Source organism: Schistocerca americana, chromosome 4 (assembly GCF_021461395.2).
Source record: "Schistocerca americana isolate TAMUIC-IGC-003095 chromosome 4, iqSchAmer2.1, whole genome shotgun sequence".
NCBI classification, from domain to species: Eukaryota; Metazoa; Arthropoda; class Insecta; order Orthoptera; family Acrididae; genus Schistocerca; species Schistocerca americana.
In genome coordinates this window covers 240,937,815-240,953,434 of record NC_060122.1, presented here as the reverse complement: position 1 = coordinate 240,953,434, position 15,620 = coordinate 240,937,815, and the positions used below count along the sequence as shown (strand labels likewise).

Here is a 15,620-nt window from a genome sequence, read left to right as displayed (position 1 = left end):
ACCTTGTGTGAATGCACTGAAAATCTAATCATTTGCATATCACAGCATCTTCTTCCTGTCGGTTAAATTTCGCGTCTGTAGCACGATATCTTCGTGGTGTAGCAATTTTAACGGCCATTAGTGTAGTTTTGAGGCGAAGAACTTGTCGAGCCATGTTCGGAGCGCATTTCTTCCGGAAAGGATGTTCGTTGAAGGTTGTTCGATAGAGAAAGGAAAAGGTGAAAGTCTGAGGTCGTAAGATCAGGTGAAAGAGGTGGGTTGCGGAGAGACTTCCCAACCCAACTCATGCATAGTATTCTTTGTAAGTCTAAAAGAATGCGGGCGGGCTTTCTCGTGGAGTAGGAGCACTTCACGCAACCTTCCTGGTCGTTGTCCTTGAACTGCGTCTGCAAGATGTCTCAGTTGTTGACAATAAATATCAACAGTGATGGTTACACCTCGGGGAAGCAATTCGTAGCACACCACACCGTTGCTGTTCCACCAGATGCATAACATCGTCTTCCGTGGATGCGCGCAGGTCTTGGTACGGAGACTTGCAGCTTTGCTTGGGCTCAACCACTCCTTTCTTTTCTTTATGTTAGTATAAAGTCACGACTTAGTTCTGTAAGTTGCGATACATTTCTCACAGGATCACTAGTGAGACACTGTTTATCATCTCGCCGACACTTCTGGCGCTCTCTTTTAGACTTGCTCGATATCTTCTACGAGTTAAAGTGTTTGTATTGAGCCTTCTCTACATTATTGGCATGGCTAGTCTGGTGTTCCTCTGTCTCGAAGTAGAATGTTGTCTTTTGTTAAAAGTCTCTAACTGTAATTTCCTGTTCACCAGTAACAACACAGGATAGAATCGTCAGTGTTATTCACGAACCAGCTGGTGACGAGCAAGCAGAGATGCACATATGGCCACCTGCTGATTTTTGTGATTTTGGCTTATTTCACGTGGTACTCATACACCCGATTTTTGAACCTTGCCCATTACACCAAATGCCGAACGATTGTGGAATGATCACAGTTCACCACATCTGCCAGCTCGCGAGTGCACTGACGTGTATCGTTGTGGATTAATGCGTTTAAACGATTTCATCAAACCCCGAAGGACATACTGAACGTGTAGAGTCACCAGTGTCAAAATGATCCTCCATAAAACGAGAAAAGCATTTTCTTCCCGTGCTCAGTCCAATGGCATTATCCCAATACATGGTCCAATGTTTCTGTCTGCCTCCACTGCTGTCACAACTCTATCGAACTCAAACTGAAGAATATGTGGCCGCGCGGGGTAGCCGCGCGGTTTGGATTTCTTGTCACGGTCCGCGCGGTTCCCCCTGTCGGAGGTTCGAGCCCTCCCTCGGGCATGGGCGTGTGTGTTGTCCTTAGTGTATTTAGGCTAGATTAAGTAGTGTGTAAGCTTAGGGACCGATGACCTCAACATTCTGGTCCCATAAGACCTTACCACAAATTTCCAAGAATATGTCGGAAATCTTCCGATTTCTCCACTTGGCACTCCATTTTCTAGCATCCACAGCTCTACTCTTTATCTCCATATAACAAAATGACGTATGTAGACTCACTTAGCAACAGTGACCTGCAAATAAAAAAATGAAAACCGATAAATGAGCCCATAGCAACCGGAATGCCAACACACAAAACAGAAACGATGCGAACTTATGCACCAAGCTAATATAAAAGTAAGCATAACCCCTTTCTAGTCCCGTCCGGAGATTAAAACCAGGGAGTGATAACATTAGTTCTGGAAGTTGCGGTGCATTTCTCACAGTGAGACACTGTTTACCATCTGGCCGACACTTCTCGCGCTCTCTTTTAGCACTTGCTTTATATCTTCTACGAGTTAACTGGTTTGTATTGAACCTTCTCCACATTATTGGCATGGCCAGTTTGGTGTTCCTCTGTCTCGAAGCAGAAGGTTGTCTTTTGTTAATAGTCTTTAACTGTAATTTCCTGTTCAGTCATTCATATCGATGACTCTTTCTTTTTCTTCTTATTTTGCTTTTGGTCCTCAAAAACTCTACAGAAATCATTGACTTGTTCAAAATTAATCACACAGAAAAACGAATCGCGGCATTTGCATACGTTTTGTTGCTCACCAGAAGTAGCTACTCTTGTAAACACTGCTGCACGATCCTTAATAGGTGATGCAACTACCGCGTGTATGTGGCGTCCGGATCAAAGCGATGCGAGTCCGCGATAAGTTCCAGTGTCTATGTTGCGCCAAACAATTGCGTACTGAGTGGTCGCCAGTGTATAGCGGCGGGACGTTTGAGGTCAGCCGTAATCAGCACCGCTTCGATGGTCAGTGATTGATAGGTGCACCCGATAAGCCGATATATAACAGCTCAGTAGCACCTGCGCGGCTTTCGTCAGTACCAGCCATGGACAGCGCCAAACACTCGGACGACGGCGACAGTAAGTACCTAACTCGGCAGCTTCTGAATCTCCTTACTGACGCTCTACCAAATCCTCTGTGGCTTTATTCGATTCCAAGAAGGGATAGCCTCTGCACAGGAACTAGACCTATGCAATACAGAACGAGAACCACCGCCATATCTTTCGTATAAGAAAAATTTTCAGACTGTAATTAAGGTACTGGTCTTCTGTACGAACACAGTCCCATACAGCAAAGAAACCAATAAAATACGTGGTGTTTCTTTGAACCAGCCTTTTCTCGTCGTGACGGCCTCCAGAGTCGTTACGAATTTCATATGTAAGAATGTACCCCTCGGCAGCAGAGCTGATTATTATAAATTTCATTACAGCAAGCAGACATAATATTTTCATTTAAAAGCCAGTAAAAAAAGGGTGTAATTGGGAGAATCGAATTTTTCTCATCAGTTTGTGCTTATTTTTTGCTTCTATCATCAGATGTTTCCGACAAGTTACTTCATGTCAAAGTCAATTGATAACGTGAGATAAAAACTTCGATCCGTTTTCTCGGATCCATATTTCGATATTTATGCCCTCTGCCCTCAAATTATTTTTTTCAGTTGTTTCTATGTGAGAAACGAAATGAAATAGTACACGAAGACAAACTAGGATTTTTATGGGTAGCAAACGAAAGAAAACTCCTTCATTATTAAGCAAAAATTACGGATGTTCACACAAACACTGGGATCAGTATTCATGATATAGTCGAAGCAACAATGGGCATCGCCGGCCGAAGTGGCCGTGCGGTTCTAGGCGCTACAGTCTGGAACCGCGTGACCGCTACGGTCGCAGGTTCGAATCCTGCCTCGGGCATGGATATGTGTGTGATGTCCTTAGGTTAGTTAGGTTTAAGTAGTTCTAAGTTCTAGGGGACTGATGACCTCAGAAGTTAAGTCCCATAGTGATCAGAGCCATTTTTGAACAATGGGCATCGAGATACAAAGCATTAGAAGTGCAAGCAGAAAAGTGTGCAAAGTTCAGCCAGTGGTGAAGTTATTTCTTAGACAGGAGTCAGACTCATTTGATTCTGGGTAGTTAATATGGAGAGCTACTGTGGCTCAAGTATAAGCGAATAGAAAAATCTGTATCTAAAAGAATAAGTGTAGATGGGAGATACGCACCTTGATACACAGAAGAAAATCAGGAAGCTTCTTAAGAAGCAGCACAACAGATAGAAAACAAGGCATAAATCCGCAGACAGACAAATGTTATTTGATGCGCGGTCGGCTACTGGAAGGACAATGCAAAAAGTCTTCACTAAGTGCTGTAGGAATATATTATCACAGAACATGTTGAAACATGTCCGCTTTCTCAGAACTTCCGCAGCGTCTGGCGAAGTCACGGCCACAAACTCTTGGCACAGTGCGGTGCTCGAGACAGATTGCTCTGCAGACTTCGTCCGAAACGTTGGTTGATGGACCTTGATAATTTGTACATACTACCAATGTAAATAAAGATCGCCAGCCACACTTTGACCAGTGAGACATGGTTAAAATTGTCACTTCTTCTATAACAGTAATCAGTACCGTACAGCAATCCGACTGTTTCTAAAAATCTCTCAAATCCGACTACTGTATTGGACAACAAACATCGCAGTCAGTCCCTATACCGTCACCAAGTGCTTCCTACCATCTCCTTTGTACATCACATAGGATCACAATCTACAGTCAAAAGCCGGCCGGTGTGGTTGTGCGGTTCTAGGCGCTTCAGTCTGGAACCGCGTGACCGCTACGGTCGCAGGTTCGAATCCTGCCTCGGACATGGATGTATGTGACGTCCTTAGGTTAGTTAGGTTTAAGTGGTTCTACGTTCTAGGGGACTGATGACCACAGATGTTAAACCCCATAGTGCTCAGAGCCATTTGAACCATTTTCTACAGTCAAAGAGGGTAAAGTCACACGCAAGAACTCCACACTTCAAATTTTTATTAGAGCAAAACACAATTTATTATCTTCAAACAACCAAGTCCGCTTCGTTTGTTAAGACAACACCTACAGCTGATTGCTCTGTGGGCTGTTGGGCGGTCTCTTCTAATGCAGTTCGTGTAGGCCCGCTACACCGTAACAACCGCCTTGTATACGGACTGTTGACTAAGACGGTTCCCACCCCCGCACACGGGATCGCACTTCCGAACACTTTCTAAGCTTTCAGCACCGAGAGAACAACTTTACTGATACGACTTCCGAAATAAACACCGCCACACCACCTCCACTCCACAGTGTATCCCAGGAGGGTTGCCCGCAGCTACCTATATTTCCCGGACTGCGACAGATCTAAGAAGTTATTTTAATGTCTAGACTTTTAGACCAGTCAGCCTTCAGGGCAGAAAGTAGGCACTTCGATTGGAAATTTTCTGCTAACGCCCCTAGTACCTCTGTAAGTTGTTGCTGTCTGCCAAGATTGCCAGTAGTTTGTTCCCAGAAGAAAGTATTAACAAACACTAGACATCCATTCGCCTCTGAAAACAGTCGGGTCGGGCCAGGCTTCCTCGCTTCAGCCAGACTAGGAGAATCCCGCGATTTATTCCAGGCTGGTGAACAGCTGCAGTTCCGCGTACACTGGAAAACTGGCGCAGGCGGCCGTTCAGAAGAGCAACTAATATTAGCCAACGTGCTCGACTCGGAAATGATACGTTACAGAGTCCCAGAAACACAAGCAATATCAGTGGTATTGTAAGGTTATGGCCTAGACAGGAAGCGAAATAGAAAATAGTAAAACAAAAGCCGAAATGAGGTGTGCTATTTTCGAATGTTCCTCAGCAAAGAAAACCAAGAAATGTTTCCATAATTCAACGATAACACTGATGACGAATCACAGTAGTAATCGGTACTAGTAGCACTGGAAAGCAACTTAAAATGCTAAAACTCAGTAAGGCGTCAGGGCCCGAAGGAGTCTAAAAAATGGTTCAAATGGCTCTGAGAACTATGGGACTTAACTTCTGAGGTCATCAGTCCCCTAGAACTTAGAACAGCTTAAACCTAACTAACCTAAGGACATCACACACATCCATGCCCGAGGCAGGATTCGAACCTGCGACCGGTGCGGTCACACGGTTCCAGACTGTAGCGCCTAGAACCGCTCGGCCACTCCGGCCGGCCCGAAGGAGTCTGTCTAGTTCTAAAGGGTGAACACGAAATTCGTCGATTAAATTTCGGTGGTTGTGCACGAATATTTGCCGAGTATTTCGGTATAACGGACCCGTGGTCTCTAGTGATTCGCTACAAAGTAACAGCATTTCGTCTATATATCACGCCCAATTATCTTTGAATCTCTATTGCACTGAAATTATCTGCACAGCAGTGCAAATGTCGATTGTATGCGCTGTGTGTCTCGTTTGGGAAGAAACTTTATTCACTCGCGTTACTTGTTGTTGATAACACTAATGCCTTCTTTACTCTTCAAGCTTACGCTCAGTACTTATCGGTTCAGTCTCTGGTTTGCTTTCCGCAGTTGTGAGCTGTACGTTGACAGTGATACATACCAGTACGGGTAGGGTTGCTGATGAAAAATTGGCCAATAGCACTACTTGTACAGGTTTATTTAATGCAATGGAAGATGGTAAAATAACACCTTGCTCTGATATTCTCGAAGTACCATCAACTACATCACATTACTCTGTTTTGTGTTGTACGTTTTGGTGATTGCATAGTAAAGGCTATATCATTACTGTGGCGTTATTTTCAGAGAAACATAGGTTGTAGAGATAAGAAATCGAATTAATAATAATAATAATATTACTTTGTAAACAATCACCACAGTCCAAGAGTACCTTGTGCCTAAATACTCAGAAAATGTCCCTGAACAGCCTCCAGTGGGTTACTATCTCGAGTGGAGTACTTCAGCTCTTGACCGTAATTTACCGCAGATCCTTTGGGCAGAAGTACGTTCCTCATTATCGGAAAGAGCAAAGATCGCAACCATCCACAACTCAACTCGCTCTCTTCATACATTATAAATGGTTCAAATGGCTCTGAGCACAATGCGACTTAACTTCTGAGGTCATCAGTCGCCTAATTAAACATAACTAACCTAAGGACATCACACACATACATGCCCGAGGCAGGATTCGAACCTGCGACCGTAGCGGTCGTTCGGCTCCAGACTGTGGCGCCTAGAACCGCACGGCCACTCCGGCCGGCTCATACATTATATCCTAGGTGCTACGCATTGAGAGAACCAGGTTGATTCGGTGTTCCTAGAATTTCGAAAAGCTTTGAGTTAGTATCAACACATGCTCGCCTTCCTTCGTATTACTAACTATAATAATCGGTGGTGGTTATAGGTTTTGTATGTCGACATTTCCTGCTATCGTCTTGGGTTGATCTTGGTGGGTTTTTTCGGTTTGTTTGTTTCTTCTCAGGGCGACCATGTTTATTGTGACTTCTGGTAGGCTTACATTGATGACAGTGAGGTTGTAGGCCGTGGTTTTGCACCACATCGACGTCTTCTAAAAAATACACTATATGATCAAAAGTATCCGTACATCCCTATAAGATACAGAATTGACCATTAGATGCAATGAGAGGCGGATCCGCCAGTATAAAAGAAGACAGGGAGTATGGTGTTCTCAGAAGACAAACGGTAACAGCTGAATCGGTCGATCAGTAGAGCTCATTGACATTGACTTCGAACGTGCGTTAGTAACTGGATGTCACCTGAGAAACGAGTCCACCAGGGATGGCTGCCCAGGCCGTTTGTTGGTGATGTGATTGCACGAAAAAACAGCCACAGCTAAACCGTATTAGGTAGACTTAATGTCTCGTAGGGGCTCGGGTTGAGACCTCTACTGTTGTCCGGATCACGGAGCACAAAGTGCGGTGGAGCAAGCCAGTCGGCACGCTGTGCGTAATGACACAACATTAGCGAAACAAGAATTTATTGATTTAATTTTAGAATCGTATTTTCTCCTTTGTGTTGTTGCCCAGTCCGGCAGTGGTGCAGCGCACACTGTCTTGGAACTTACTGATGCTGTCTCAGCGAACTGCGGCGGACGTCGTCCTCGGCGGCCAGCTTGCGTAATCTCGGTATCAGGCAGGTGACAGGCCTCGGAAGCGAACGGCATAGCCTATATGACAGACATCGCTGATTAGGATGGGGACTGAATTACCAGAGCAATCTCGTTGACGTCGAAGGGGGTGTGCTCAAGTAACCTTCCATCAGCCCTGCATGGTGTGTGGATGGTCTGCAGCTCTTGAACCAAGAAAGGCTGCAAATGTCGATGACTGCTTTTAGGTACCAGTTGGGGACAGCAGCGGTTAGCGCAACCCCCGAGTTCTGCGACATATGGACAGTGCGTCAAGCACCATCAATTCGGCTCAGCAAGCTGTACGTAGTAGTTTCCATGTCTCAGTAGTGGTTACAGGTCGGCAGCTCACAGCGACAGTGTTCTGTAGACCAGTCAGGTAGTGTCACGAATGCGGAAATCATCTTGGCGAATGGTACCAGCGCATCACAGGCTCGGCCCCGTGGCTGGTGCACTGCAACGTAATGGTTCACGCGAACTCTCGGAAGCATCAGTATTTATTACTACTGGTCTGAGACAGTGGTGTAATGTTGGCCCGTCGATCACTGAATGTGGCCTTCTTTTCCGGGCTCATCGGTGTTCTTCACCACATCCTACAGGGTGTTCGAAACGTCTTTCCCTGATTACATAAATTGATAACTCAGGCTAGAAGTAAGATACAAATATGAAACTGGTGTCTAATTGTTTACAAACTATCAAAGTTTTTTTCACACATCAGTAAACTTCCACATGAGCACCCTTGGTAGCATGTAGCACATCTAGGCGATATTCAATTCCGTCCACACATTACCACCGAGCGAGGTGGCGCAGTGATTAGCACACTGGACTCGCATTGGGAAGGACGACGGTTCAATCCCGCGTCCGGCCATCCTGATTAGGTTTTCCGTGGTTTCCCTAAATCGCTCCAGGCAAATGCCGGGATAGTTCCATTCAAAGGGCACGGCCGACTTCCTTCCCCGTCCTTCCCTAATTCGATGAGACCGATGACCTCGCCTCGCAGTTTGGTCTCTTCCCCCCCCCCCCCCCCCCCCCAAACAACCCAACCCCCTCCACACATTACCCAACATCACTGGAGAGATCGATTCAACGACTGTGGTTATCCGTTGCCGCAGGGTTTCAAGATCTGGTACACATGTTCCGTAGACCTCGTCCTTGACTTAACCCCATAAAAAGAAGTCTAATGGGGTTATGTCAGGAGAGCATGGAGGCCAAACCGTTGGCCATCACGACCAATCCACCGGCCAGGAGAGGTCATATCGAGATAGGCACGGCCGTCCAAACCCCAATGAGGCGGTGCACTGTCTTACTGAAACAAGAGGAACAGTATACAGTTGCAACATGTCCAGATACACTTCAGATGTGATGGTAGCCTCAGTGAAGAAGAATGGCCCGATAATTCGATCGTGCAATAGCGCGCACCAAACATTCACCTTTGGACTGCCTCTGGTGCACTCCATGACCTCGCCAGGGGCTTGTGAACCCCAAATGCGCACATTATGGCGATTCACTTCTCCACTGACAAAAAAGGTCGCTTCGTCGGAAAAGGCAATTCGTCTGAGATAACCACCATCGTCTTCAATGCGTGATAGCATTTCGACCGCAAAGTCATATCGACGTGTACTGTCATTGGGCAACAATGGAAGTGGAAGTTTACTGATGTGTGGAAAAAACTTTGATAGTTTGTAAACAATTAGATGCCAGTTTCATATTTGTATCTTACTTCTAGCCTGAGTTATCAATTTATGTAATCAGGGAAAGACTTTTCGGACATCCTGTATTTTCCAAGAACAGCTTTTAGGGCTTCACCTCGTTGCTTTTCCTACATATCAGCAGGCTGACAGGTGTTCCTAAATCAAACTGTGCTGTTACAATGACGTGACAGCTTCTTCTCGCTGAGATCATGTTGCTGAGTTTATTACTCCTTTTTGCTCGCGTGAGGTGAGGCAATCTCTTCCGGGTTTGTTCCATTTTCCGCAATATCGGCTTTGTGTATTTGTCGTTTTGATTGCGACACGACGCTTTGGCCTGGTTTGACCTGGCTTGGTGCTGGCTGGAGAGGACTTTGAGAAAATTTCATATTTGTCCCTAATACATTTGTGTCGTGTAATGGTAGTGATGAACAGGAACCGTCGACCGCTGCAAAGGGTGGTTGTAAAAAGTCGCAGAAAACAGCGGAACGAAATATTCTTGAGTCCAAAATGCTACGAGAAGTCCAACTAGCACAATAATTGTGCGTAGGAAGTTAAAAGGTCACAGTGGTCGACCAACTCATCATAAAGTTTCTGTAGTCAGTGCTAAGTGACGCTTGAGTTGGTGTAAAGAGCGATGTCACTGGACAGTGGATGACTGGAAATGAGTGATTAATCATGCTATACCATCTATCAGTCCGATGAAATGGTTGGAGTTTTGCGAATGCCTGGAGAAAGTTACCTGCCACAATGAATAGTGCCGACAGTGAAGTACACAGAAGATTTTACGGTGTAGAGCTGTTTCTCGTGGTTAGGGGTTCCCCTTATCGCTCTTGAGAAAACGATAAATGCGGAAGGATATAAACACTTCTTACGGCGTTGTGTACAGCGTTCAGTGGAGGAACAGTCTTGAGATAATGACTGTTTGCATCAGCGTGCCTAAGGATCCTTTCATCAAGGAAAATTTGTGAGACAATGGTTTGTATACAGTAACACTCCTGGAGTGGACTGGTTTGCACAAGCTCCCGATCTCAACCCGAAAGTACGCCTCTGGGATGAGAAACAACGTCGACATCGCTCTAGACTCCAGTATCAAACATCGCTGCCTTCTCTGGTTTTAGCTCGTGGGGAAGAATGGGATGTCATTGCTCCAAGGACATTGACATACTTCACTGAAAGTGTCCCCAACAGAGCCGGGGTAGTCATAAATGCGAAGGGTGGACACATCCCATCATCCAGTATCAATGTCCATTAATAACTGCTTTGATATTTCTATTCAGGCAGTGTTCTGTGTAACAGGGAGGGAGGGAGAGAGAGACTGGAAAAAATGACGCCGTACAGTTCCCGAGAATCTTCTTAAAAAACTTAAAGAACAATCTTTCACGGCAGAAACTACAAGTATTCTTCATCCCACTATACGTCACACTTGTAGAAACGGCGCAGGTAAAATTAGGAAGAGGCGTGTAAGCAGCCGAACTGCCGTGCTACAGTGGTGAATGGAAAGGTTAGAAATCTTATGATATGTTCTATATTTAAAAAAAAGTGCACTCTGCTCCGTTTTTCATGGTGATTCGAAAAGAATAGATGTAGGTATTCCGATAATACAGACTTAAAGACAATATTTAATGACTCGGATAGATTTCTTAATTATAAAAGATCTGATTGAATCATGGAACGGACTCGGTTGAACTATTTAAGATTTTATCAGTTTCCTTTTTATGTAAATTATCGCATAAGGACACTTCCACTACCTTGTCTGTTGATCGCCTTTTCTTTTGGGAAGGGAGGAGAGGGAGAGATGGTACATGTGCTTTTCCTGTTTCTCCTGTTTGCGTAGCGACCTAATTTGCGACTTCGTCTAGCTTGTTGTTAAAGGTACTTTTAAGTTTTCTTCTCGACGACCATTAGCATGCTGCTAGAGTTTAGAAAACTTCTTTTCAGAGGCTTCGAAAAACGCTGAGTTTTGCGTCAACTTTTTTAACAGTGCAGTGATTTTCGAATGTAGTGTTCTGTTTGTACCTCATGAAAGCTAAGTTTTCTTTTGTTGTCGCGCGACTTTGTTTTCAGTTTTACCACGGGAGTGCTGGTAAATTCGAAATTTGAAAAATATTTGAGTTGCAACGTGACATTCGTTACACTTAACTTGGCAAGAACAGAGGGTATTATTAGGTGTATAGCATTCTTCACGTTTCTTTTCTCTGTCGGCTTGTACACATTTTTTGAGGCCTAAATCTAATTTCTAATGTGAAAGACTCTGATCTCACCGGACATGTAGCAGACATGGTGGTAACAACGGAGCCCAGAAAACAGATGAAACAAAAGTAGAAAGCTCTAATGAAGACTCCCGAAGCTCTGTCGTAGGTATCATGGTATGCGCCCCATTATTTGAAACATGTTAAATTATTCAAGTGTGTATTCTAGTGCTTCACCACGAGAGTCGATGATTTCGTAACTCAGTGAACGACTGTGGTATCAAATTCGTCACATATTAGGTACCTTGATGGAGCTGGTTCATTCATACGTCACAGTCCTTTAAGCAGACAGTACACGCACAAGACAAGAACGTCCTTTCTATTATGATGAGTCTCTGGCACAACAACTTGAAAGCTAGTGTGGTCAGCTCATTGCTCGGAAAGAAACTGATTAACAAAACCTCATATCCCATCATCTCTTTCGTGTCGTAACATCCGTCAACTCGTAAATGTTACCGTCATGTCTGAGTTAGCGCTTATAACGGGACCGTACAGCCTTCCCTCACCGATTTGATTCGTATTGACAGGGTGTGGAGGGCATGACTAGGAATTTAACAAGTGTAAATAAGAAGATGCAACTCTCAACCGTTTTCTAGAAAATCGAGTCTGAAAATTTTAGTCTGCTTATGTACTTCGAATGGTCGCTAATCTGTAACGAATTTGCAGCCAAGCGAGTAAACGTTTAGTTTCATAATCGCGAGGTATCTGGATCGAATCTCGCAGCTGGTACTACTTTTTAAGAGTTATTTGGACCAATGCTATTCTTCGATATGCGCTGTACGCTGCGAAACTATGTAGCGAGCGAGAACCGTTTATGAATGTAAACCAAGTTTTTTTTTTTTCAATAGACACATTGACAAAAACTGCGGACATGAAAAAATACGTTCATTACGTCTGCTGTATGTCGTGATAATTATTATTTTCCATGTTTCCACAATCAATATCATCCTGATTCGTGCAGTGCTGCATAAGTTATATGTTATACTTGTCACAGATGTAGATAGAATAATACGAATAAAATGACTCCTCTGATTTGAATATTATCGTGTATCCTTTTTTCATTTCCAGTCTACGTGCAAAAAAATCTTTTTTTCCTGTTAAAATTTACGAAAATAATAAATAAATGATTAAATATTGATACTTTTCACGATCATAATAAATCTGTTGTTTGAATTATGTGAAGATGAAAGAAAAGATACCTCGTGCTTATGAAACTACATATTTAATCACGCGTCTGCGTCCCTACAAAGCATACAGAATAAGTACGCAGATAATTTTCATACGCGATTTCCTCAAAACTGTTGAAAGTCGCCGGCCAGTGTGGCCGAGCGGTCCTACGCGCTTCAGTCTGGAACCGCGAGACGGCTACGGTCGAAGGTTCGAATCCTGGCTCAGGCATGGATGTGTGCGATGCCCTTAGGTTAGTTAGGCTTAAGTAGTTCTAAGTTCTAGAGGACTGATGACCTCAGATGTTGATGATATGGGTTGCCTTTCTTGCCACGTTGTAAGTTCGCGTAACTACTGTGCGGCAATAATTTGTACGATTGTTGATTTCAGGTTGGTTCTGTCAATGTTTTTACTTGTACTTACTTGTATAATACGTTTTCGGAAGCCGTCTTTGTTTACCACAGCGTTATTTGCAGAATACCACGGTGAGTAATGGTTCTGAGTCATTGCGGCGTCCATATTACCTCTACTATTTCTTAGCAACAACTGCAGCCCAACATAATTTACTTGTTCATTATTCATCATCTTTTTCAACTACTGCCTGACATCCACTGGTGGATGAAGGGCAGCTGTAGACTTTTCCATGCGTTACCGTCTCCAGCGGTACGAATCCATGCCGCTAATGTACGATTTCTAACGTAATGTAACAGTCTTCCATTAGGTGTCGCTTGTGTCTTATCTTATCTCCTGGGATCCAGGACTGAACGTCCTTGCTTTATCATCCATCTACACAGCCCATGCCCTGCTCACCTCCATTTCATTTTCAAAAAATCAGCACTACGTCTTTCACTCTAGTATGTCCTCTCATCGATTTCTTTGTTTTTCTGTGTTTCCAAGCAGTTCCCTATATCTTATTGACTGTTCGCTGTGAAACCACCACACATTTTTAGTGACTTTCTTATTAAAAGTCGATGTCACATTGCCATAGATAAGACTTTTAATACACATTAATAACATGTTTTTCGTTTTAGACTTATGGAAATCTGCATTTTGAAAACTCCTAAATTTACCAAAAAGACATTATGTCTGATATTCTCTTCTGTTAATTTTTATCGATGTCCATTCTGACCTCCTCCGCTTGTTTCGCTGGTTATTAAAGGCAAATGAGTTAAGATTGTTAGCATATATTAAGTGGCTTGCATTACTTTATACTGCAGATGACAAAGCACAGGTGGAGAGGATCATGATTATAAAGCTGCAAAGATTATACTGTATGAAAAGTGATGTTACTTAGCTTGTCTCTTGTATGTAGTCAACTCGAAGTTTCTTTCATTTGTCTGCTCATTGTCGATTTCCACTAAGAGATCCGGTCTTTTCCGTTTCATGCATTAAATTGTATAATAAAGCCTTGTGGAGAGTTCTCATTTTCATTATTTATTGCTTCCGCCAGAAAATCTCAGCAAATCACACTCAAACATAAAGCAAAACAGAACTGTTAATATAGTATATCAATTCCCCAACCACAGAACAACAAGAAAAGTCTCCAACACAACGCCGCTAACACGCGCCAAAAGTTAGAAGCTAACAACCAAAGATGTGAATCTCCCACTGCAAAGATATTACAAGATAGCGATTTAGACATTCAGAGAAAGTCAAAGGAGATTAATAATATACTTTATATAAATTTTTTAAAATTATCATAAAATTATACAAACAACAATATCAATAATAATTTCAAAGATCTTTTTTAAGTTTGGATAAATTTGTTTAGCATAGCTTTTTCGAAATGATTCCTCAGTACACTTTTTCTTAATATTTGTGTGTCTGCAAAATAATATTCTACAACTTCCTTGATTATAGTCAAGAAACTAAGTCCTTCAGGGCCTCTCTTACACCTAAGCAGACTTACTCAGTTAAGTAAATATTACGCGACTTATATATATAAAGATAATGGTAATGATAATAATAAATGACAATCTAAATAATAATGAATATTGGAAAATTAAGAAATGTCAGTCTAATAAACATTAAATAATTTTGTCGTTACTTTGCAATGAATATCAATCATAATATCCAATGCGACTTAACGGATAGATCGATATATATAAAAATAGCACACACTTATTCACTATTTTATCTTTTATACTTTGTGAAGATATTACATGAGCTATCTTGGTGGTACCAAAACGACCAATTAAATCCTCGGGTACAGATTGGCACAAAATTAATTTACGACAGCGCTTGTGATAAATGCTTTTGTCGAATTACCTTTGTTGACTAGCAACCAACTTGCTGTACACATTTCTGACAGACGGCATCAAGTGTTTTTCGCAGACAGAGTTTCCGTTTCACTCCCTGGATTATCTGATGATAATGCTATATCTACGTATCGCTTAATCTTCGTATTACTGTTAACCGGAGGATTATGTAGGAGTGTATTTGAACTACCCTTATATTTCCATTCCTCAATAGGCTAAAACAATCAAATTTCTTGTGTATTACCATTATGTGTTATTACTAAGTGTTATCACCCACTATCTGGCCTTTATGCCTTTACATATACATTTTTAATCACCAGGCATACCATTTATGTAATAACATTCTGGCTACGTGGTACCTACTCTAAACGCCACCAGAAATGCAAAAAATAAAAGTTTATGATGCTTGGATAACCCGAACTGATGGTATAGAACGCAAACACTACAGTGGGAGGAAAGCAACCAAAGGCTACGCTACAGATACTTAGGATCTATTTATTTATTGTTTGGCATAAACGCTTGGGCATATATGGTACATCGGACATTAAATTAGTCCAGATGAGGAGCTAAGAAAACAAGGACATAAGGTTTTATGTACATTAGTCATAAACTACGAGGTGTAATTACAAAATAACTGGACTGCTGGTGTCACAGAGTAAGTACGCATGCGCCAAAGATGAACGACCAATAGCTGTGAGGCGTGAAGCCTTCTCAATTAATACCGCACCTCCGGTATCCGCAGACAAATCAGTATGGCCATGCTTTCGTTTGTGTAAGACCTGTTATTTTGTTT

General features: G+C 42.8%; 1 protein-coding gene across 1 annotated transcript in view; it reads left to right on the top strand.

The window, feature by feature from the left end:
- Positions 1–2,372: 2,372 nt before the first annotated feature.
- The window catches only part of LOC124613375 (solute carrier family 15 member 1-like), a 212,821-nt gene continuing 199,573 nt past the window's right edge, over positions 2,373–15,620 (top strand). Inside the window, exon 1 of the mRNA XM_047142076.1 lies at positions 2,373–2,421. Within this exon, the coding sequence (XP_046998032.1) occupies positions 2,388–2,421 (34 nt within the window). The 5' untranslated portion in view covers positions 2,373–2,387. The remainder of the gene's footprint in view (positions 2,422–15,620) is intronic.